A 24868-nucleotide genomic window follows, 5' to 3' on the forward strand; every position below is an offset into this window, starting at 1 on the left:
ACGATTTTTCAAAATCTTATTTGTTTAAAAAGCTGGATTGTGTACTGTGAAAATGGTCATACTGCCCCAAGTAATTTATAATTTAATGCTATTCCCATCAAGCTACCATTGATTTTCTTCGTAGATTAGAAAAAACTTCTTTAAATTTCATATGGAACCAAAAAAGAGTCCATATAGCCAAGACAATCCTAAGCAAAAAGAACAAAGCTGGAGGCATCATGTTGCCTGACTTCAAATTATACTACAAGCCTACAGTAACCAAAACGGCATGGTACTGGTACCAAAACAGATACATAGACGAAGGGAACAGAGCAGAGCCCTCATAAATAATACCACACATCTACAACCATCTGATCTTTGACAAACCTGACAAAAACAAGCAATGAGGAAGGGATTCCCTATTTAACAAATGGTACTGGGTAAACTGTCTAGCCATATGCAGAAAACTGAAACTAGACCCCTTCCTTACACCTTATACTAAAATTAACTGAAGATGGATTAAAGACTTAAATGTAAGACTTAAAACCATAAAAACCCTAGAAGAAAATGTAGGCAATACCATTCAGGACATAGGCATGGGCAAAGACTTCATGACTAAAGCACCAAAAGCAATTACAACAAAAGCCAAAATTGACAAATGGGATCTAATCAAACTAAAGAGATTCTGCACAGCAAAAGAAACTATCATCAGAGTGAACAGGCAACCTACAGAATGGGAGAAAATTGTTGCAATCTATCCATCTGACAAATGTCTAATATCCAGAATCTACAAGGGACTTAAACAAATTTACAAGAAAAGAACAAACAACCCCATCAAAAAATGGGCAGAGGATATGAACAGATACTTATCAAAAGAAGATATTTATGCAGCCAGCAAGCCTGAAGAAAAGCTCATCATCACTGGTCATTAGAGAAATGGAAATCAAAACCACAATGAAATACCATCTCATGCCAGTTAGAATGGCAATCATTAAAAAGTCGGGAAAAAACAGATGCTGGAGAGGATGTAGAGAAATAGGAACGCTTTTACACCGTTGGTGGGAATGCAAATTAGTTCAACCATTGTGGAAAATAGTGTGGCAATTCCTCAAGGATATAGAACCAGAAATACTATTTGACTCAGCAAATCCATTACTGGGTATATACCCAAAATATTATAAATCATTCTACTATAAAGACATATGCACACATATGTTTATTGCAGCACTATTTACAATAGCAAAGACATGGAACCAACCCAAATGCCCATCAATGATAGACTGGATAAAGAAAATGTGGCACATATACATCATGGAATACTATGCAGCCATAAAAAGAATGAATTCATGTCCTTTGCAGGGACATGGATGAAGCTAGCAACCATCATTCTCAGCAAACTAACACAGGAACAGAAAATCCAACACCACATGGTCTCACTCATAAGTGGGAGTTGAACAATGAGATTACATGGACACAGGGAGGGGAACATCACACAACAGGGCCTGTCAGGGAGTTGGGGCAAGGGGAGGATTAGCCTAATGCATACAGGGCTTAAAACCTAGATGACAGGTTGATGGGTACAGCAAACCACCATGGCACATGTATACCTATGTAACAAACCTGCATGTTCTGCACATGTATCCAAGAACTTAAAGTATTAAAAAAAAAAAGCTGGATTGTGAATCTTGTTGACTTGTTACTAAAACAGGAACTGTCATTTGGAAAATAAATATATAAAAATAAAGAGTTACAAGTTGCCTTATAAGATGTTATTTTTCAAAATCTAATCTTAAATTTCTTACATTTTTATTTAATGATATGCCTTGGCCTCATTTCAGTCTAATTCTCTTGGTTGGGCACAGTGGCTCATGCTTGTAATCCAAAGTGTAATCATAACACTTTGGGAGACAAGGTGGGCAAACTGCTTGAGCCTAGGAGTCCAGGACCAGCCTGAACAACACAGTGAAACCTTGTCTCTACAAAAAATTAGCTGGTCATAGTGGTGGGCACTTGTAGTTCCAGCTACTCTAGAGGCTGAGGTGGGAGGATCATCTGAGCCTGGTGAGCCATGATTGCACCACTGAATTCCAGCCTGGGTGATACAGTGAGACTCTGTCTCAAAAAAAAAAAAAAAATTAAGCAATGTAAGAGCATCAGTAAAATGCATATGTGCTGTACACTTTTTGGTCTATGTGATACAAACTTGTAATAATGAATGTGTTTATATCTAACATATAGTTGCAGTTTCCCCTTTTGTCTGGAACATAGAATTGAGAAAGGCATAGTTTTGGTAATAAACACATATTGTGTGCCAGTCGCTACCCTAGGCAATGGCAGTGATACATTATATCCCTATATTCCCTATAGCTTTATTTTTTGTGACAGTTATCATGGAAGTTATACATTTCCCTTTCAATGTTTGTTCTTAAAGAAATATACATCATAAAAATGCTTAATACTCCTGTGTCACTCTGGTAATTTCTGTATGTTATATCCACATGGAATAATTTTCATATCCCTTGATGGAGATACAGGTGATATCAATTTAGGATAGGAAAACAATATGAAAAGGTGAAGTTACTTATGCAAAATCACACATGAATCATTGATTGATTTTGGGTTTCTTTAAACCAAAACTCTATTTATTTTGAGACAGGGTCTCATTTCATTGTCCAGGCTGGAGTGTGGTGGCATGATCATTACAGGATTACAGCTTTTACCTTCCAGGCTCAAGTGATCCTCCTGCCTCAGCCTCCTGAGTAGTTGGGACTATAGGCATGTGCCACTATGCCCAGCTAATTTTTTTTAATTATTATTTTTTTAGAGGTGAGGTTTCACTAGGTTGTCCAGGATGATTTCAACCTTCTGGGCTCAAGCAATCCTCTTGCCTTAGCATCCCAAAGTCCTGGGATTACAGGTGTGAGCCTGGCCTAAACGCAAATTCTTATGATATTCCCATTCTTCCTAAGTATAAAAAAGTAGATTTCAGATAAAAACAAATACTTGAGAATAATCCATGTGAAATTTTTTATTCTTTTCTTTTCACTGAGAGGGAGAGAAATAACACAAACGACTGAGATTGAGGTGTATATTTTAAGTTGGCCAATGGAGATAGTCTCAACATTACCTCATAATTACTTAGAATTCAATAGAGGCAAAGAAGGGACACAAATTGATTTTGCAGACAACTCAGTTGTGCTACATTGTTGAAGGGGGAAACTCCTAACTGTAATCAAAATTGAGACTAAGCTACTCATTACCATAGGATTTATTTTTAAAGTAGATGTTTAGAGATCCAAAATGTTTTTATAAGCTATGAAACTAAATAAGTTACATAAATAAAATAGTTAAAGGAAATACCCTATTTAGCATGGACAATTTTAGTACAGCAGTCATTTAGTAGATAAAAATAGACTGTGTTTCTGTTTTTGTAGACCTCAGTTTAAAAATCCTCCGAGAAGATAAAAAATGTCCTGGGTCACTGCATATTATCAGATGGTAAGTAACAGAAATTCCACAAAAGTTGAATAATATTATTTTTATTACAGCTGAAATTACCCATAAAACCTTATTTAGTAAGATTATTGTTTTAAATACCATTTCTTTCTTTCCTACTTTCCCTTTCCCTCTTTCTTTTCTTTTCTTTTTGAGATGGTGTCTCACTCTGTCGCCAGGCTGGAGTGCAGTGGCAGGATCTCACTTCACTGCAACCTCCACCCACTGGGCTCAAGCAATTCTCCTGCCTGAGCTTCCCTAGTAGCTGGGACTACAGGTGTTCACCACCACACTCGGAGAATTTCTGCATTTTTTAGTAGAGATGGGGTTTCACCATGTTGGCCAAGATGGTCTTGATCTCTTGACCTTGTGATCTGCCCTCCTCAGCCTCCCAAAGTGTTGGGATTACAGGCATGAGCCACTGCATCTGGCCTACTTTCCCTCTTTCCTTTTAAAAGTAATTTGATAGAAATTTGTAAGAATTATAACTCAATATATTGTTAAGACACTGATTTAGCTTTGTTTTCAAAAGAAAATTGAGTTGTATAAAAATTAAAAATGTGATAAAATATTAAATATATACACCTACTAGGTACCCACAGAAATTTTAAAAATTGATAATTTATCATATGCATGTCAGGGTTCTAAACATTACGGGATCCAAAAAAATTGCTCACTGTTATTTATAAAGTTATATCAACATATTAAAAGTTGCTGGGAGTTTTAAAAAAATGATTAAATGGGAAAGATGAGATGGTTATCAACTTAATATATATCAAAACAAAGAATGTAAATGAATTCTGTACTTTGAAATTTTTTGGCTTTGCATGTGGTCCAATTGACATCAAACATTTATTTCTTGACAGGATTCAAGGTTGTTTTGATGCTTTGGAAAAGAAATACGTAAGAATACTTTTAAATTTACATAGGAATCAAAGACTTGTCTTTTATTCTTTAAAAAAAGAAATTAGACTTTTATTTCATTGTCATGTTTAGCAGTGTAACAGTATCTGTGTTTGCATCCATAAACTAATTTCTTGTTATCTTCTATCTTTATTGTCCTGCTGATGTTTCCTTTGCGTCGGTTAGAAATAAAACTCCTTTGGGAGGCCAAGATGGGTGGCTCACCTGAGGTCGGGAGTTTGAGACCAGCCTGACCAACATGGTGAAATTCATCTCTATTTAAAAAAAAAGAAATAAATAAAACTCAGTTTTCTCTTTTATATACTCATATCTGTTTGACCACAGAATTTCATCTGAAGTCAGGGGAAGAGAACCACAGGATGTGGGACAGGAGAGACAAGAATCTGGCATTTAGTGCATTGAATATATTTAGAATAGTGGCGATTCAATTTGCAGATATGAAAGGAAAAAATGGACTTGAATAATTGGTTTTTATTCTGTCTTAGTTATTTTGGTAACTATGTTTGGTTCATAAGTATAATCTATTCTCTTACAATAGCTAGTATTGTACCTCAAATTTTTTTAAAAATCCAGCTTAAATTTTAAGTGCATCTGATCTTTCATGCTGCCCAAGACAGCTATGAAGGGTGAACAAAATGGAGGCTCTAGTCCTAGATGAAGAGACAAGATGTATATAAATGCAATCAATCCTTCTTTTCCTTCCTTCCTTCCTTCCTTCCTTCCTTCCTTCCTTCCTTCCTTCCTTCCTTCCTTCCTTCCTTTCTTTCTTTCTTTCTTTCTTTCTTTCTTTCTTTCTTTTTCTTTCTTCTTTCTGTGCAGTTTTTATTATGAGCAGAAGGCAGGGCAAGACAGGGGGCTCAGTCCTTGGCAGCCACTTTCCTCATGGTGGCCAGGACATTGCTCAGCTCCCTCTGCTTCCTGTTGGTGCAAAAATGTGTTCTCACCTTTTTCTTGATGAACTTGAAGGCCCATTTGTCCTTGGAGACCTTGAGCTACTCCATGGGATGCTGCCCATACACAGTGAAGCCACACACCTCTCAGATCATATCCCACACGAACCTGGTATGTTTGGTCAGGCACCTGCGATGACATCTGGGCCTGGGCTTGCTCACATTCTTGATCACCTTGTGGCCCTTACTGAGGCCCATGGTTGTAGGGTAGAGCAGAGCCATGCCTGCTGCTCTCCAGTGGCAGCCAAGGCCTATAAATATTTGAAATTTCTGCCACCGCTTTTCCCCATTTTCTCCATCTATGTCTTCTTTTTACTCCTCAATTCCTGTTTCTTTAAGAAATCTTGAGGTCAGGAAGGCTTACACTGGATTATTTAGCACATTCATACATTTCTATTTCCACTGCACATTTATTACTTATGATTTATTCAACACTGACCAGAGGGACTGAGGGATACAAAGATAAAACAGAAGTGGGAAAGAGCTTATAGACCATGGCAGAAAATAAGTATTCATTTGCAGGGCTGATGATTAGCTGTTACATACTGATTCAGCTGTATTTGCTGTTAAAAGATTGAAATATTTCTGTATTGAATGGTAAATAGCTGCTTTCCTGAGAGCTCATGTGGCTCCCAACAATATCCTCGCCCTCACCTTACCAGTGTCTCTTTGGGATCCAGAACACTCCAAAATCCAGTAACTAAAGGGTTAGTATCTAGTCCAAGGGTTGCTTCCAGGAGCCCAGCTTTAGGGCTAAATTGGCCTCCTTTCTGATTGGCCAGTATCTATATCATATTGGGCTTTACATGTTTATTTATTTATTACTTTTTTTTTCTGACAGAGTCTCACTCTGTCGGCCAGGCTAGAGTGCAGTGGCGTGATCTCAGCTCACTGTAATCTCCACCTCCAGGGTTCAAGTGATGCTCCTGCCTCAGCCTCCTGAGTAGCTGGGATTACAGATATGCACCACCACACCTGCTAATTTTTGTATTTTCAGTAGAGATGGGGTTTAACCACGTTGGCCAGGCTGCTCTCGAACTCCTGACCTCAAGTGATCTGCCGGCCTTGGCCTCCCAAAGTGCTGGAATTACAGGTGTGAGCCACCGTATCTGGCCTATATATTGATCTTTTAAAATATCAGTTTGATATTTTTATGTAAAAATATCAGAAACATTTTGATTAACACCCCTGTAATGCTCATTAGAAAGGGATGCATGCCAAAAGAAAGATACTGATCATGTGCAATGGGAAGTATGGGAAAGAAGGCACTATATCCTGTGAAGAACAAGAGATAAATCTTTTCAGAGAAAACAGCTTTTGAGCTTTGAAGGCCCTGAATATTTGGCAGATTCAGAGGGGAAGAAGGCCATCACTGGAATATTGAAGAGTGCTCATTCATTCCTCTTCATCCATTCATTTAGCAACATTTCCTGACTGTCCCTCATTGAGGGGCAGTACAATATAGCTAAAAGTTCAAGTTTTGGAGTCAGATGGTCTGAAGTATCCAAGTTCTGTTACTTAATACTTGTGTGACCTTTGGCAAGTAACCTGCCTTTTGGTACCTTAGTTTCTTTGCATAGAAGATGGGAATAATAATAGAATCTACCTGTTAAAGTTTTTGAGATTAAATGAGTTAATAATCTAAAGCAGTGGTTCTCAAACTTTAGTTTGCATCAGAATCACCTGGAGGACTTGTTAAAACACAGATTGTCAAGCCTCACCTCAAAATTTCTTATGTAAGAATTTGCATTTCAGATAAATTACATGTGATGCTCTTGACTGCTGGTCTAGGGATCATAATTTGAGAACCACTGATCTAAAATGTTTAGAAGAATACCTAGCACATAATAAACACTATATATCTGTTAACTATACATTCTTTATACATTGGCTATTTAATCTGTGCCAGACATTGTGCCTAGGCATTGGATGAGATAAAAATGAGTATATGTGATTCCACTCTCAGGGAGGTCATAGTATAATAGAAAGAATCACTTCTTAAATAAAAAATTATGTATTACATGTACTAAAATAGCAGCATAATGTACAAAGAGTAGCTAGTTTGATGAATTTATTTTACTAAATGACTACCTGTGTGACTGACTCAGTCAAAATAACTTGTTTTGGAGAGATCAAAAGACAAAATTTTAGATAGATGACTTAGACTCCTAAGTAAATAGTATTTATATTGTTTTTCAACTGTTAATCTTTTATAACTTTCCTCAGGTGTATACGATATGTTTTAAAAGTAGTTTGGGCTGGGCACAGTGGCTCGTGCCTGTAATCCCAGCACTTTGGGAGGCCAAGGTGGGTGGATCGTGAGTTCAGAAGATCGAGACCACCCTGGCCAACATGTTAAAACCCCGTCTCTACTAAAAGCACAGAAAAAATTAGCATGTGTGGTGGCACATGCCTGTAATCCCAGCTACTCAGGAGTCTGAGGCAGGAGAATTGCCTGAACCCAGGAGGCGGAGGTTGCAGTGAGCCTAGATCACACCACTGCAATCCAGCCTGGGTGACAGAGCAAGACTGGATCTCAAAAAAAAAAAAGTAGTTTGAGGCTGGGCACAGTAGCTCACACTTGTAATCCCAGCACTTTTGGAGGCCAAGGCAGGGGGGATCTCTTGAACCCAGGAGTTAGAGACCAGCTTGGGCAACATGGTGGCAAGCTGTCTCTGCTATAAAAACAAAAAAATTTAGCTGGGCATGGTGGCTTGTGCCTGTAGTCCCAGCTACTCGGGAGGCTGAGGCAGGAGAATTGCTTGAACATGGGAGGTAGAGGTTGCAGTGAGTTGAGACTGTGCCACCGCACTCTAGCCTAGGCAGCAGAGCAAGACTTCATCTCAAAAAATTAATGAAAATAGTTTGAGTAAAATCAAATTTGAGTATCTCGAGATCTTAAAAGATGTTCTCCTGTAAGAGCATGGTTATCTCTAGTTGTGAAATTTTGGGTGATTTTTATACTTTTTAAATACTTTATATTATGCTTAAATTCTTTAAAATAAGCCCATATCAGTGCTGTAGATAATTGTTGTAAAAAAGAGACTATATTGTATACAGCTACCTAGCTCTTTCCTTATTCCCATTCTCTATTCCTCACCATTCCAATCCACTGTCCACACTGCATACTTTCAGAAACCCAAGTCTGATCATGTCATGCTTTTGCCTAAACGTTTTCCATGGCTTTTAAAATAAAGTTCAGAGTCCTTCACATGGTCTGCCAGGCCTGTATAATCCCTGTCTGCCTGGCCAGGGCATCACTATTGTTCTCATCTTCAGGCCACACAAGGAATCTAGAACATGCCAAGCTTCTTTTTTTTTTTTAACCTTTGTGTATATTGTTCCTCTTGCCTGGAAACTTCTCTCCCCTACCCCATACCCCTTGCCTAGCTAACTCCAATTTATCCTTCAAGTCTCCACTTAAATATTTACTTCCCTAGGGAGGCCTTCCCTGACACCCTCCTCCCCAGCCTAGATGGTCCCTTGATTTTATGTTCTCATAGCACCCCATGTTGCCTCTTCATAGCGATGAACACCATGATAAGATGTAGCCATCTTTGCTCTTTTTTTGTTTAACGTTGTTCTCCCCTGCTAGTCTGAATGTTCCCTGAGATTGGGGCCATGTCTGTTTTTGAATGAATGCATAAATAAGTGAACTCAATTAATTAATGTGTGAGTTTCACTATGTAGTCTTAAAATCAATTATATGCAGTAACCAAAATGGCCACACAGTGGCAGTAAAGTTTTAGTCCGTCAAAATGAAATCATAGTTCTGAAAATTTTTTTCTATCTTTCCTTTTCTTTTCTTTCTTCCTCTCTTTCTTTTATTTCTTCCTTTCCCTCGTACTTTCTTACAGGTTTTCACTGTGTTGCCTAAGCTGGAGTGCATTGGCATAATCACGGCTCAATGTAGCCTCAACCTCCAGGCCTCAAACAATCCTCCTGCCTCAGCCTCCCAAGTAGCTAGGACCACAAGTGTGCACCACAATGCCTAGCTAATTTTTTTTACTTTTTTGTAGAGATGGCATCTTACCATGTTTCCCAGGCTGGTTTTCAACTTCTGCATTCAAGTGATCTGCCCACCTTGGCCTCCCAAAGTGCTGGGGTTATAGGCATGAACAACTGTGCCTGGCCTGACATTTTCTGATTTGTATTCTAGTTTTTAAAAACAATTATCATTGGCTTGATTATATTTCTATCTATGTCTGCATATTACTCTTTCAAGCAGAGATAATCTGTTCATAGTAGTATGTATGTAGAGAGGACAAGAACTTTATAGATATATGACATTATTACTTTAGTAGACTAGTTTCAAATAGGATGCTTTTTGATGTACTTGTAGCATATTTAATTATTTAGTAATAATGAATTATTTTATATATCTTTTGCCTCCAGAACTAAAATATAACTTTTTGAGAGTAGGGATAGTTATCTTTTTTGTGTCTCTCTCCTCTCCAACAGAGCCCTGGGTATGTAACAGGCATTCACTTGAATGAGTGAATAATTAGTACAGTTGACCCTCCATGTATCAGAGCATTCTATATCCACAGATTCAACCAACTCAAAAATATTTAGAAAAAAACAACAGTACAACAATAAAAAATAATACAAATAAAAAATACAGTGTAACAACTATTTATATAACATTTACATAGTAATAGGCATTATAAGTAATCTAGAAATGAATTAAATTACAGTTGAACTCATTACACGTTGTATATAGGTATCAAAATATCACATGTACTCCCAAAATATGTACAACTATTAAATATAAATTAAAAAATGCTAGTCATTCGGAAGTGGAGAGAAAAAAATTATAGGAAAGAATCAGTTTTTAGCTATCTAGGAAATTCCCCTTTATAATGCAAAAAAATTGCTATCAAAATTGTTAACATATAATACGCTTTTTTTTTTTTTTTTGAGACGGAGTCTTGCTCTGTCACCCAGGCTGGAGTGCAATGGTGCAATCTCAGCTCACTGCAACCTCCACCTCCCGGGTTCAAGAAATGCTCCTGTCTCAGCTTCCCGAGTGGCTGGGATTACAGGCACACACCACCACTCTCAGCTAATTTTTTGTATTTTAGTAGAGACAGGTTTCACCATGTTGCCCAGGCTGGTTTTGAACTCCTGAGCTCAAGCAGTCTACCCACCCTTGCCTCCCAAAGTGTTAGGATTACAGGCGTGAGCCACTGCACCTGGCTTCATATAATAAACTTTTAGCATAAAATTAATTTTGACCCTCCCCAAAAAAACTACAGTTGACCTTTGAACAACATGGATTTGAACTTCATGGGCCCACTTATACATGGATTATTTTCAGTAAATACAACTGGCCTTCTGTATCTGTGGCTTCTGCATCTGCAACCAAAGGTAGGTTGAAAATACAGGCTGGGGGCAGTGGCTCATGCCTGTAATTCTAGCACTTTGGGAGGCTGAGACAGAAGGATCATTTGAGGTCAGGAGTTCATGACCAGCTGGGCCGACATGGAAAAACCCCGTCTCTACTGAAAATACAAAAATCAGCCAGGCATGGTGGCAGGTGCCTGTAATTCCAGCTACTTGGGAGGTTGAGGCAGGAGAATCCCTTGAACCCGGGAAACAGAGGTTGCAGTGAGCAGAGATCATGCCACTGCACTACAACCTGGGTGACAGAGTGAGACTCTGTCACAAAAAAAAAAAAAAAAAAAAAAAGAACGAAAAGAGAAAATACAGTATTTGTGGATGCAAAACCCAGATACAGAGGGCTGACTTTTCATATACCCCCTGAGGGACTTGAGTACACATGGATTTTGGTATTCAGAGGGAGTCCTGGAACTAATTCCCTCTCCCATACTGAGAGATGACTCTATCCTTTTTTTCTGGCTTTCTGGATATATTTTTCCTATCCAAATCTTTGGAACCTCTTTGAAATATAATATTTTAATTAGTCTATTAAAAAGAGTGATAATATAGGTGTAAGTATGTAATAACACTTTTTTTCTTTCTCTGAAAGCTACGTATGGCAGTACTGACAGTAAGTACACACTCATTTAAAGACCAAGCCGTGGTCTCTATTTTGTTGTCTTTTGACAAGTGAAACATTAAAATATTATTCTCCCTCTTCCTTCCTGATTTTCTTTATCTGTCTTGGAAATTAAAAACATAAGATCTATTAAAAGTCTTAAAAAATTATGAATTGTATATTTCTTTGGTATAATACATGGGAAAATATATAGGCTGTACTAACTGCTTCATTTATTGGCTCTCAGGATTTTATTTTTTTAGTTACTTTACAGACTCCACTTTTTTTTTTGAAGTTTGGTAGACTCAAAATTCTGTATACCTTTGAGCTTAACATGTTATATGTAGTTAAGACTAGAAAATGAGAAGATGCCATTGAGAGTCTTAGATCTATGAAACCATAATGGATTATTTAGAATTAGCTCAGTTATGGTAATTATAAATGTCTCATTATTAATTTCAGTTTATTCAGTGTTCATAGAATATTCTAAGACTCTACGTTCACAAAATAAGCATAGCCTATCTCTAGCTTAAAATATGTCTATACTCAACTAATAGAGGCCAAATTGAACTCTATATAAAAAAAGTATTCTATAAGGAGTAATCCAGTAAATTCCAGAAATTAAATGCTGTTTATTTTACCTTATACAGCTTTATGCAAATCCCACAGGACCTGAGGTAAGAACACACACAAACATATAGGTGGGTAGTATATGTATATTATATATTAATATGTTTATCTGAGTTGAGGCTATCGATTATATTACTAGACTACCATATGACCAGAGGAACTCATAGTGGGCTCTTTCAGTATATTTTACTATAAACCTGACCAATCTCTTATTATAAGATTTTTCAAAAACAATCTAAGGGTTTTGAGGGAGAAAGGCATTGAGAAGAACTGAGCCTATTCCCTAACCTGTTGGCATTAAGAGTCTCTTAATGTATAAATGTATAAAACCATGTTGTTTTCTTAATTTAATTTTTATGGACTTTTTTTTCCAAGTAATATAAAACCACATTTTCTTATTAAACTGATTATGAATCCTTTCTGTTTATGGCCTTTTGGGAAAATAAATGAGATATAGCATACTTTTAATTTTCTTTTTTGCCAATTCTCGCCTTTTCATGCTTTTATAGATTTTCAGAGCTTTACCTCTTCTTTCTTTAGATTTCTTCCCGCTGTTTAGAGAATTCGACTCATCTTCAAGGCCAACTATGTTCAAATCTTATATGTAAGCCTCTTTGGCTATTTGGTCTAAACTAACTTCTTTCTTTAAATTCCTTTTCCAGCAGAACCCCCACAATTTAACACTCTCAATTGATTCATATTGATTACTTAATCTCCCCAACTAGATTGTGAATTCTTTTTTTCTTTTTAAGACAGCGTTTCACTCTGTCACACAGGCTGCAGTGCAGTGGTGCAATCTTGGCTCACTGTGACCTCTGCGTGGCAGGTTCTAGCATTTCTTCTGCCTCAGCTTCCTGCATAGCTGGGATTACTGGTGTGCACCACCATGCCCAGCTTTTTATATTTTCCATGTTTTTAATTTTTATATTTTTAGTAGAGGCAGGATTTCACCATGTTGGCCAGGCTGGTCTCGAACTCCTGACCTCAAGTGATCTGCCCACTTCAACCTCCCAAAGTGCTGGGATAACAGGCATGAGCTATCATGCCCGGTCCAGATTGTGAATTCTTGATGACAAGAGTCTTGCCTTGTTTTCTATCTCCCAGAGTGAATATCATAATTTTGGACACATAATAATTACTTGGGCCACTTTGAATGTGGCTGTGGTAGAGAAATGGAGGGAGAAACCTTCCGTTCTCTTCTCACTTTATTCGCTTTGTCTTTCTCCTAGCTTTCTCTTTCTTTGCTTTCAATTTTCCTTCTCTAAGCCTACATATTTAACCTAACTGGTGGCATTCTAGACTAAATTATGCATTTTTCGCTCTTAATATTCTTTCTTTGCAAGATGACATGTAACTTTCTTTACTTTTTTTTTGCTTTCAATTTTCTTTCTCTAAGCCTGTGCATTTAGCCTAACTGGTGGTATTCTAGACTAAATTATGCATTTTTAGCTCTTAATATTCTTTCTTTGCAAGAATATTAAGCTGTTTAAGCAAGGGGTAAGAAAACTGTTACGTACAGTATGTAGCAATTCCTCAATGCCCAAACTAGTTCTATCTTTTATTATCTTTGCCTCTTGTTTTGTTTCAAAATGCTTCCCAGCACACCCTAAGTCTGAAGGGAAGTTTCCCAAAATAAAACCTTCTAATAGTTATTAAATTTGTCATTTTCTTAGTGTAATATTTATCATGTTTTCCTATGCATGAAAACTTCCTAGTTTGAAACCAGGGTTTTTTGGGGGTAGTGAAATGCTAAGCAAATTGAGCTTAATTACAAGAAAATATTACAGAGTGGGAAGAAATGCAGGCATATATAATAATGAAGTTAGGAAACAAAAGCTTGTTATGTGGTAAGTTTTGAGCTATCATTTATGACCCAGGAAAAAATATTGTGAATGTTTACAGAGTGTTCCTCTTACAGGTGGGTAGTGATCCCTAACCTCTATGTGTTCACCGTATACTTTTTATTACTGAAAATTTCAGTAGTATGTTGGGTGATACTAAAACACTCAAAAGAACCCAAACAAATCAGTAATAATTACAGTGTAACTACTACTGTGGTATAGCAATGTTCATAGGGCCTAAAAAGCATCCACAAGTTAACATCATTTTATGGTTGCTATTTAGTATCAAGTCACTGATACAACTATTTACCTCCCTGATCTCATTCTCTTATGTACTCACAAAACAACTTTCTAACATAAACATAGTCTTTGGCATTTATCTCATATTATGCCACGTTTCTTGAGTTGTATGCCTAGAAGTATAACCTTTCCTAAACAAAATTGCACAGACAATAACAATGTTTATATATGCCTGAAGCAAAAATACACTAGACACGTGGATTAAAATTGTTGTACCATGAAGAGTATGTCATGGTACAACAATTGAGAACCTCTGGCTTAAATCAAACAAGTATGTTTCCTTGGTTCAGAAAGCCAACAGAGTTTTCAACATTGCACAAAGTTGGGGTGCTTCCGGGCTTGAAGTTTTGTTCTGGTTGTTCCATGTCATGAAAGAGGTGACCAAGAAAGTAAGTAGCTAAGAAAACTAAGTACTAAAGTAGTGAAGAGTGATAGTGTAGCTTTCTATAGGCACACGCTACAAAATGAGTAAGCAAGTATTAGTAAAACGTGTAAACCAAAATGTAAATAAGAAAGATTTACACAGCTTAATGCATGTAAGACCATATATAATTATTATATATGAATATTGCGAAGGCATAAATCTTATGGTTTCCTCATCTATTCCTTTGTGCCTATTTACCATTGGAGGTGGTCAACATTCTTTATTTTTATTTTTATTTTTTTATTTTTTATTTTATTTATTTATTTTTTTATTTATTTATTTTTCCAGAATCTGCTGTCTCCAGATTTCTTAATGATCGCCATTCTAACTGGTGTGAGATGGTATCTCAATGTGGTTTTGATTTGCATTTCTCTAATGACCAGTGATGATGAGCATTTTTTCATATGGTTGTTGGCCTCATGTATGTCTTCTTTGGAAAAGTGTCTGTTCATGTCCTTTGCCCACTTTTGAATGGGTTTGTTTGTTTTTTTGTTTTTATTTTTTTTTGGGGGGGAAAAAGAGAAAAAGAAGGGGAAAAAAAAGAAAAAGAGGGAAAAAGGAATATTACTTCATTCCTAAAATGGGTTTCAATAATGGCCGATCAATATTTTGAGTGTTTAAAGTGGTTAATGCATATTTTATGTGTTTAAAATTGAGACCTCTACTGTGTTTATTTGTTCTGGCTCTCAGTTCAAGTCCTGGATATCGTTATCAATTTGTTGTCTCGTTGAATCTAAATCTCATTATGTGTCTTATGTATCTGGGTGTTAAGATCTCTTATTGTTGCATTAATCCTTTTACCCTTGCATCCTTGTAGCTTTGAAATCTATTTTATTAAGTGTGAGAATTGCAACTCCTGCTTTTCATTTATTTATTTTTGCTCTCCATTTGGTTGGTGAGTTTTTTTCCATCCCCTTGTTTTGAGTCTTTGTATATCTTTAGATATATCGTTAGATTTTGTGGATAATGTATATTTTTTGTGTTTAAAATGGAGAGCTCTATTGAGTTTATTTGTTCTGGATCTTAGTTCCAGTCCCGGGTATCGTTATCAATTTTCTGTCTCGTTGAATCTAAATCTCATTATGGGTCTTATGTATCTGGGTGTTAAGATCTCTTATTACTACATTAATCCTTTTACCCTTGTATCCTTGTAGCTTTGAAATCTATTTTGTCAAATGTGAAAATTGCAACTCCTGCTTTTTATTTATTTATTTTTGCTCTCCATTTGGTTGGTACTTTTTTTTTCCAACCCTTTATTTTGAGTCTATGTATATCTTTGGATATACCGTTAGATTTTGTCTGTATCTTTTGATTGGGAGATTTGGTCGATTTAAATTTAGGGTTGCTGCCGTTTGATCTTAACTGGCTATTTTGTCCTTTCGTTGATAAAAATTCTTCTTTATGTTAATGCTCTTTACTTTTTGGTGTATTTTTAGAAAAGGTCATACTGGTTGTTCCTTTCTGTGTATAATGCTTCTTTTAGAAGTTCTTGTAAAGCAGGCCTGGTGGTACTAAAATCTCTGAGTACTTGCTTGTTCCTAAAAGATTTTATTTTTCCTTCAAATGTAAAGCTTAAATTGGCAGGATATGAAATTCTGGGCTGAAAGTTCTGTTGATTAAGTATATTGAATATTGGCCCCCACTCTCTTCTAGCTTGTAGGGTTTCCGTTGAGAGATCTGCTGTAAGCCTAATAGGCTTACCTTTATGGGTAACTTGATCTTTCTCTCTGGCTGCCCTTAATATTTTCTCCTTCGTTTCGATCTTGGTGAATCTAACAATTATGTGCCTTGGGGTTGGTCTTCTTGAGGAATATCTTTGTGGTGTTCTCTGTATTGCCTGGGGTTGAATAGTGTCCTGCTTTGCTAAATTAGGAAAATTTTCCTGGATAATGTCCTGGAGAGTATTTTCCAGCTTGAATTCATTCTCTCCATCACATTCAGGTACACCAATCAAGCGTATATTAGGTCTTTTCACATAGTCCCATATTGCTTGGAGACTTTGCTCATTCCTTTTTATCCTTTTTTCTCTATTCTTGTCTTGTCGTTTTGTTTCATTAAGTTGATCTTCGACCTCTGATACCCTTTCTTCTGCTTGATCCATTCGGCTGTTTAAGCTTGTACATATTTCACTAAGTTCTCGTGTTGTATTTTTCAACTCCATAAGTTCATTTGTATTCCTCTCTATATTGTCTATTCTTTTCAACATTTCATCTAACCTTTTTTCCAAGTTCTTAGTTTCTTTACATTGGGTTAGAACAAGTTCCTTTAACTCCCAGAAGTTTCTTATCATCCACCTTTTAAGCCTACTTCAGATAATGGAACACAGTCCTTTTCCATCAGGGCTTGTTCCGTTACTGATGAGTCCTTTTCCATCAGGGTTTGTTTGGTTGCTGATGAGTCCTTTTCCATCAGGACTTGTTCTGCTGCTGATGAGTCCTTTTCCATCAGGGCTTGTTCCGTTACTGATGAGTCCTTTTCCATCAGGGCTTGTTCCGTTGCTGATGGGTTCTGATTTTGAGTATACTCGGCCTTCTTAGGCTGTTCTTTTCCCTTCATTGTAGATGAACCACCTTTCTAATTAGGTTTCTGAGTCGACGTCTGACTTATTGATTCCCAGTGCTGGGATCCGAGCAACCCACTGTGGCAGCCTAAATAGCAGCGATAAGACTGATGGTGCTCTTCTGCCCAGGAATCTCTGGTCTGGCTTCCCTCTTGAGTCCGCAACAAGCGGCTCTGACTTCCCGGAGCTCCAAACTCCGGTCAGTAGGGGAAGCAGTCCTGTTGGCTCTGCGTGAAGAGCTGCTGCGCCAAGACGCTGGCAAAACCGCTGCGGTGGCCACAAGAGTCGCGCTGGCGACCCGTGGGGCTCCTCCACTGGGAATCGGCTGATCGGTGAGTGACGAAAATTCGTCTAAAAGTGTGGCGTCGTCTTGTTCTCTGGGCTTTCACTGGGAGCTACAATCCTGAGCTGTTAGTGGTCGGCCATCTTGGATCGATCTCCCTATTTTTATTTTTTTTAAGAGACAGGCCCTCCCTTCTTTGCCCAGGCTGGAGTGCAGTGGTGCAATCTTGGCTCATGGCAGCCTTGACCTTCTAGACCCAAGTGATTCTCCTACTTCAGCCTCCCAAGAAACTGGGACTGCAGTTGTTCACCATGATGCCCAGTTATTTTAAAAAACTTTTGTAAAGATGGAGTTATGTTGCCCAGGCTGGTCTCAAAGGATCCTGTTGCCTCAGCCTCCCAAAACGCTGGGATTACAGTTGTGAGCCACTGCACTTGGCCAACACTCACTTTTAATAGACTGCTTCATGAACTTAACTATAAGTGGTTCCTATTTCTAGCCACAATATATTTTTAGATACTTTATTTTAGAAAAAATCCTTATAGGATGAAATCCTAAGTAAGCATGAATTCTACCCTGGCCAAATATTTATTCATTCAGCAAATATTAATTGGGTTCATTTTATGTGCCTAGCACTGTTCAAGGTATGAAAATACAAGAGTGAATGGGATAGGCAAGATCCCTGCTCTCTAGAAACCTACATTCTTATGAGGTAGGATAAGCAATAAATAAGTAAATAAAAATTAGTACATATAATTTCACATAGACATCGTGCTATGAAGAAAAAATTTTAACAGGTGGTGTGCTAGAGAGTGCTGAAGTGGAGAATGAAGAAGGAGGGTTTAGATGGTTGTGTTAGATTAGGCAGTTCCTAGGAGGCGTCCCTGAGAGGCTACTGTTTGAGCTAAGATGAATAACCAGGAGGAGTCAGCCCATGCAAGTCTGTGAGGGGCAATGGCACGTGACAGGCCAAATAACACCATAGTTAACATCACAGGCACTGGAGTCAAATTGCGGTTCTACCACTTACTAGCTTCATCAATAATGAGAATAATAATGGCTACTTCCGAGTGTTGGCTACACAAAAATGAACTGATGTAAAATATTTACAGCAGTGCCTAAATATTATTCTTATCATTAACTGGAGACGGCATGTTCCAGAGTATAGCTGTGCAAAGACCGTAAGGCAGGAAGGAATATTGGATGTTTGAGCATAGAAAAAGTGCCATGAGCCTGGAGCTTAGCAGAGTGCAAGGGAAAGTGGCCAGAAATAAGATCAGAGAGGCAGGCAGAGGACAGATGAGTAAGGCCTTGCAGATCAAGATAAATTTTGGATTTTAAGGGTGTTAAGAAGCTAATGGGGGATTTTAAGCAAAGGAAATACATGGTCTGATTTGTATTTTCAAAAACTCCTTTTGGCTACAGAACAGAGAACAAGTATCAGCTGGACTTGTGATTTGCTTTAGAGATAGACCTAAAAATTCTTGCCAATAGATTGGAATATGGAAGGAAAAGGAAAGGCTGCATATGTTTCTGTTGCTTTGGCCTATGTGACTAGATTTAGTATGATTCATATAAACCACTGATGAGCAGTTCAATGGTTCATCTTTATTAGGCAACATGTTAGTCAGAAAAGTGTTAAATGAGGTGTTAAGAATAGTGCCTGCTGGGCCGGGTGCAGTGGCTCACTCCTGTAATCCCAGCACTTGGGAGGCCAAGGCAGGCAGATCATGAGGTCAGGAGATTGAGACCATCCTGGTCAACATGGTGAAACCTCGTCTCTACTAAAAATACAAAAAATTAGCTGGGCATGGTGGCGTGTGCCTGTAATCTCAGCTACTCAGGAGGCTGAGGCAGGAGAATTGCCTGAACCCAGGAGGTGGAGATAGCGGTGAGCCGAGATCGCGCCATTGCATTCCAGCCTGGGTAACAAGAGCGAAACTCTGTCTCAAAACAAAACAACAACAAAAAAAGAATAGTGCCTGTTGGGCTGGGTGCAGTGGCTCATTCCTGTAATCCCAGCACTTGGGAGGCCGAGGCAGGCAGATCATGAGGTCAGGAGATCGAGACCATCCTGGCTAACACAGTGAAACCCTATCTCTACTAAAATCACAAAAAATTAGCCAGGCGTTGTGGCACGTGCCTGTAATCTCAGCTACTCGGGAGGTTGAGGCAGGAGAATAACTTGAACCAGGGAGGCAGAGGTTGCAGTGAGCCAAGATTGCGCCATTGACCCTGCCTGGGTGACAGAGCAAGACTCCGTCTCAAAAAAACAAAACAAACAAACAAAAAAAAACAAAAAAAGGAATAGTGCCTGCTGTAAATATACCTTCCTAGATAAGCCAGAGTTAGACTAAAGTTAATTAAGGATTAGCATCTTCTGTAAAACAGTTATTAATGTAACTCTTTTATTAGTTGCTTCAGGGATCAAATAATAAAGCCTAAATAAAATTATCAATTGCTAAAACAACCTCCTCTTGATACAGTTTTAAAAAACAAAAGATCACTCAGAGCATTAAAAAGCTAGAGTTGATTGAGAAACATGGGCAGGCGGGAAGAATGGGCATTGTTTGCTTGGTAGAGCAATTATATATACCCAGCATTGGCTAAGAGAGGACTGTTCATCTAGCCTATCTGGAGTGAACCTGTTGCTATAGGCACCTCTAATCTCATCTGTCTGTCCTACTGTATTTACAAAACAGTTTTCTGAACTTCATTTGATTTCTCAAGTAGACTGTCTTATTCGGAAAATGCTTTTCTCTTTTAAAATTAACTCCATTACAAATCAATCTCCTTAGAGTTTAAGCAGCATGAGACAGTTTTCCCAGGAGCTGATCACCTGTAATTAAGTTTCATGTTAAGGTTTAAGATCAGCAAAACTGGGAGACTTAAAATAACAGAAACACTGAGACTTTTTCTGATCAGTCTAACATCCTCATTCTCCCATTGTCAAGGATCAAATACTGAACCAGATAAATAAAGGACTTTTCTGGGGGCACGGAGGGACAGTCTCTCTGGTAGCCTGGGCTGAAGTGCAGTGATGTGATCTTGGCTCACTGCAACCTCCACTTCCTGGGTTCAACTGATTCTCATGCCTCAGCCTCCTGAGTCGCTGGAACTAGGCATGTACCGCCACAACCGGCTAATTTTTGTATTTTTAGTAGAGATGGGGGTTTCACCATTTTGGCCAGGCTAGTTTTGAACTCCTGCCTCGACCTCCCAAAGTGCTGGGATTACAGGCATGAACCACTGTGCCCGACCAAGGACATTTTTTTTGTGTTCTGATTTAAGCTTATACCCTTTACCTGTCATTAGTACTTCTCCAGTTCTGTGGACATACTGTATGACATATCTGGGCTAAACATTTGCTTCAACTACTAGATGTTTATTTTATTTTATTATTTATTTTTATATTTCACTTTACTTTTATTTATTTATTCTAGTCTATTCTATTTTTGAGATGCAGTCTCGCTCTGTCACCCAGGCTGGAGTGCAGAGGAGCAATCTCGGCTCACTGAAAACAACGCCTCCTGGGTTCAAGTAATCTCCTGCTTCAGCCTCTGGAGTAGCTGGGATTACAGGCTTGCACCACCATGCCTGGCTAATTTTTGTATTTTTAGTAGAAACAGGGTTTTGCCATGTTGATTGGCCAGGCTGGTCTTGAACTCCTGATCTCAGGTGATCCACCCACCTTGGTCTCCCAAAATGCTGGGATTACAGTTGTGAGCCATTGTGCTTGGTCAGACATTAATTTTATTTTAAGTAGAATATATCTCTTATGAGGAAATTTGTCCCTCTTTATTCTAGTTTTCTTAACAATGAGGAGAGCAGAGAGCAGTAGTATCTAGTTTTTAGTGCAGGACTGAAAAAACAAGACTAACTAACAACACTAAAACAAGCGCTCCTTTTCTAATTTTTTCTAATTTTCCTGTTGCCACTGTAGTCTTCCCTGAATTACTGCAGTAGCCTCTTTATTGCTCTCATGGTTTTTATTTCTTGCCCTCTGCACTTTTAAAGGAGCCAGGATGATGTTTAAAAAATGCATATCACTCACCTGCTTAAAACCCTTCTGTAGACTTCTGGCTTACTTAGAATGAAATCCAAACCCCTTACCATGGCCAACGAAGTCCCATAGTCTTTTATAACCTCATTTCCTGTATTCTTTCCGTTGCTCGCTGGTTTCCAGCCACTGGGCCTCCTCTCTGATCCTAGAAGAGGCATCCCTTTTCACTTGACAGCCTTTGTATTGCTGTTCCCTCTGCCTGAGGCACCCACCCCCAAGATCTGCACATAACTGACCCTTGAGGCTCAACTCAAACCTCACCTCTTCAGCAAGGCATTCCTTGGCCTTTGCAAACGGAAGCAGCACTTGTCTCCTTCATATACCTCTCAGTCACAGAATCTGCTTCTTCTTCACAGTACTTACACTATTGGAATTAGCTTATTTCATTTGTTTATTTATTTATTGACTGCTTCCCCTACTGGATTGTCTGTATATTCCAGAAAAACAGGGACCTTTTCTGTCTCCTTCACCACTGTGACTCCAGTGCCTGACACAAAGTAGACATTCAATACAATATTTGTTACATGAATGAATGATTTCTCAAGTGGTTCTACTGTTCATTTACCTAATTGGGTTAGATACTTGACTCTGTGATTTCATTTTTCCAGCTTTAAAATGGTAATAATAGTATCTTTCATCTAATTCATATTTAGCATGGAGGAGAAAAATTAGGTTGTCTTTATATTTGGAAATGTTACTCTTGAATAATGTGATGCTGTGCAACAGATATATAGAAAGTATAGTAGGTACACAGTGAAAATGTTCCTTATCAGGTAAGATTCTGGATTTCTTTTCTAAATTGTTATTTTTTCTTTATTTCCTTTGGTTTTTGTAGAAAGTGACTGAGATGTACCAGTTCAAATTCAAATACATGAAAGAAGGAGCCACTATGGAGTTTGACAGGTAGAATCTAACTGCTTAATGAACATGAGAAATATATAGGATTGAGGTAAACGTAGGCTTTTTGAGGACAAAGACCTTATACTTCTTTTCAAATTTCCCCACGAACCCTACAGAAAACCACTATTATAAAAAGGGGCTGCAACAATTGTTTACATTCCTGAAATCTGTGGATTAAGCTGGTGGGAATAGAGAAAATGGCAGGCAGCACAATGGTAGAAATTATATTAATAAGCTGCCTATATGCTGTTGATTGAAATACTCCATAAGGCTCTGTCTACCCATTAATCCAAAGTTTCTCAACTGCTATGCCAAGATACTGATCCTCTCCATGCTCAATATAGCCAAACAGTGCCTGGAGTAGCTAACACCTCTGGACTACTTGCCTATACGCACAACCTAGTATGTCATATAAATATCATTTTCTATCTGTCCTTGCATGAAAAGATTAGAAAGCACTGTAGTTTCCTATTACATTGAAAACTCCAAGTTTTAGGTATATTAATGGGTTAAATAGGAAACACAAGGACATTTGCTTCAGAAGGTCCCCAGTGCAGATGGAGATGTTTCATTGAAGAGCAACATTTATTTTTCTCCCAGTAGCTTTTGGATTCAGCCCTGCCAGGAGAGATGAAGAGCTAAGTATTGCTGATGAGATGGCATAGTAATGGAAGGTACAGATGATGGTGAAAAGCTCTGGATAATAGAGGAATTTGAGTAAAGGGGATGGGTGTCCCTGAAAGGAATGATGAGAGACATGGCCTAATTTTCAATTTTCCCTACTATTAGCTCTGGCTCATCATTTACCATGAGCTTGAGAGCTTTTCTCCAAGATTCACTCCCTTAATTATCCTTCCATTTGTAAAACCTACAGACAGCACTAGGATGTGAAGAGAAAATCAGTTCCAAAAATGAGAATTAAAATATTACCTTTTATTAGCTAACATTGTATAATACTTTACAGCTTAGACAGCAGCACTTTTCATACATACTTTCTCACATAAAAAGTTACCTTTTATTCTCCAAAACTCAAATATATACTGATGTCCAGATTAAACTCTTTTGTTCTGAAGGCACATATGCCAGGAGGTAAACAGTAAAATAAAAATGGCCATATCTTTCACATAATGAGGAGGAGAGAAAGTAATGCATATTACTGATTTCCTAGAGAAGAAAAATAGGCATTTGTTTAAATGGGAGTTCTGAATATGATTTTACTGATGTATCCTGTAGGATCCCATGAGCTACATGCCTATAGCCCTTCACTCTGGTTATCTACATTTGAATTGGTTAGATCTTGGTTGGTAAAATTTTAAGTTGTTCAAAATTGGAAAAGGAGCTAATGTATTCACTTAATAAATGTTTGCTTCATGAATTCACACTGCCTCCAAAGATCAGTTAGGGAAAAATCCAGCAGTTTAATTACTTATGTTTATTTTTCATATGAGCTAACTTTGTTAATGGCACTGTATAAATATATTGTAGTCATGGTCCTTCCTGGAAACTACTCAAATGAGAGACTAACTGGGGAAGAAAACTTAGGAGATAAATAAACAAAGTTTAGAATTGGAAGGTAATTTAGTCCAAATTTTTCATTTATTCATTAATTCAACAAATGTTGATTGAATAGCTGGGCACCAAACTCTGTACGGTGGAGATGAAAGATATAGCCATTCAAAGTCTAGAAGACAAACAGTTATCCTGAGGATAAGTTGAGGGTATTGTCAGAGAAGACTTCCTTGAAGAGGTGGCACATAAGCTAGGTATTAAAGGATTAATTTAGGACAATCAGAAAGAGAAGTGGAAAAGCACAGTACAAGCAAAGTGAACAGCATATGCAAATATTGCGAGTGAGAGGAAACTGGGTAGTAGCTGCAGATGAAGATGGAGGTGACAATGTGATGGGTTGTAAAAGGAATTGTATACCACACTGAGTTTGATTGAAAGGTGATGGATATAATAGAAAAATTTTAAGTAAGAAGTAACATGAGCAGATTTTCCTATTAGTAATATTATTTCAGCAGTGATATGGAGAATATTTTGCAGTGTGGACAAGAAGGAAAGCAGGAAAAATAGCCACTATAGTAATCAATACAAGAGTGAGGAAGGGATACTTTTGATAGATAATCAGTTGGTAGAAAGGCCCAGAGCTGGTGATGGATTTTATGCTCGAGAGTTATAGAAATGTCTTTACCCTTATCTCACAAATGAGCTAACTGACCTAGAGTGTGTCTAAATGACTTGACCAAGGTCATTCAGCTAGTTAGCAGCAGAGCTGATATTAGATGCCAGGTCACCTAATTCCAAATTCATTGTTCTTACTATTGTGGTATATGATTTTTTGCTAATCAATTTTTTAAAAGATCATTTTAAATATTTTTAGGGAATTTGCTACTTAAGAAATTCTTTGGCCGGGCGTGGTGGCTCATGCCTGTAATCCCAGCACTTTGGGAGGCCAAGGCGGGTGGATCACAAGGTCAAGAGATCAAGACCATCCTGGTCAACATGGTGAAACCCC

General features: G+C 37.9%; 1 protein-coding gene across 15 annotated transcripts in view; it reads left to right on the plus strand.

Moving 5' to 3' along the window:
• HORMAD2 (HORMA domain containing 2) overlaps window positions 1–24868 on the plus strand; it is a 122637-nt gene that overhangs the window by 24511 nt on the left and 73258 nt on the right. For 11 of the 15 annotated variants that reach the window (XM_054239936.2, XM_054239940.2, XM_078338025.1 and 8 more), the window contains 5 exons: window positions 3414–3477; window positions 4341–4377; window positions 11341–11361; window positions 12000–12026; window positions 22286–22353. In XM_054239936.2, the coding sequence (XP_054095911.1) occupies window positions 3414–3477; window positions 4341–4377; window positions 11341–11361; window positions 12000–12026; window positions 22286–22353 (217 nt within the window). The remainder of the gene's footprint in view (window positions 1–3413; window positions 3478–4340; window positions 4378–11340; window positions 11362–11999; window positions 12027–22285; window positions 22354–24868) is intronic. The other 4 variants (XM_078338016.1, XM_054239942.2, XM_078338042.1 and 1 more) reach the window with 1 other exon arrangement.

The sequence above is a fragment of the Callithrix jacchus genome, chromosome 1, assembly GCF_049354715.1.
Source record: "Callithrix jacchus isolate 240 chromosome 1, calJac240_pri, whole genome shotgun sequence".
Lineage (NCBI taxonomy): Eukaryota > Metazoa > Chordata > Mammalia > Primates > Cebidae > Callithrix > Callithrix jacchus.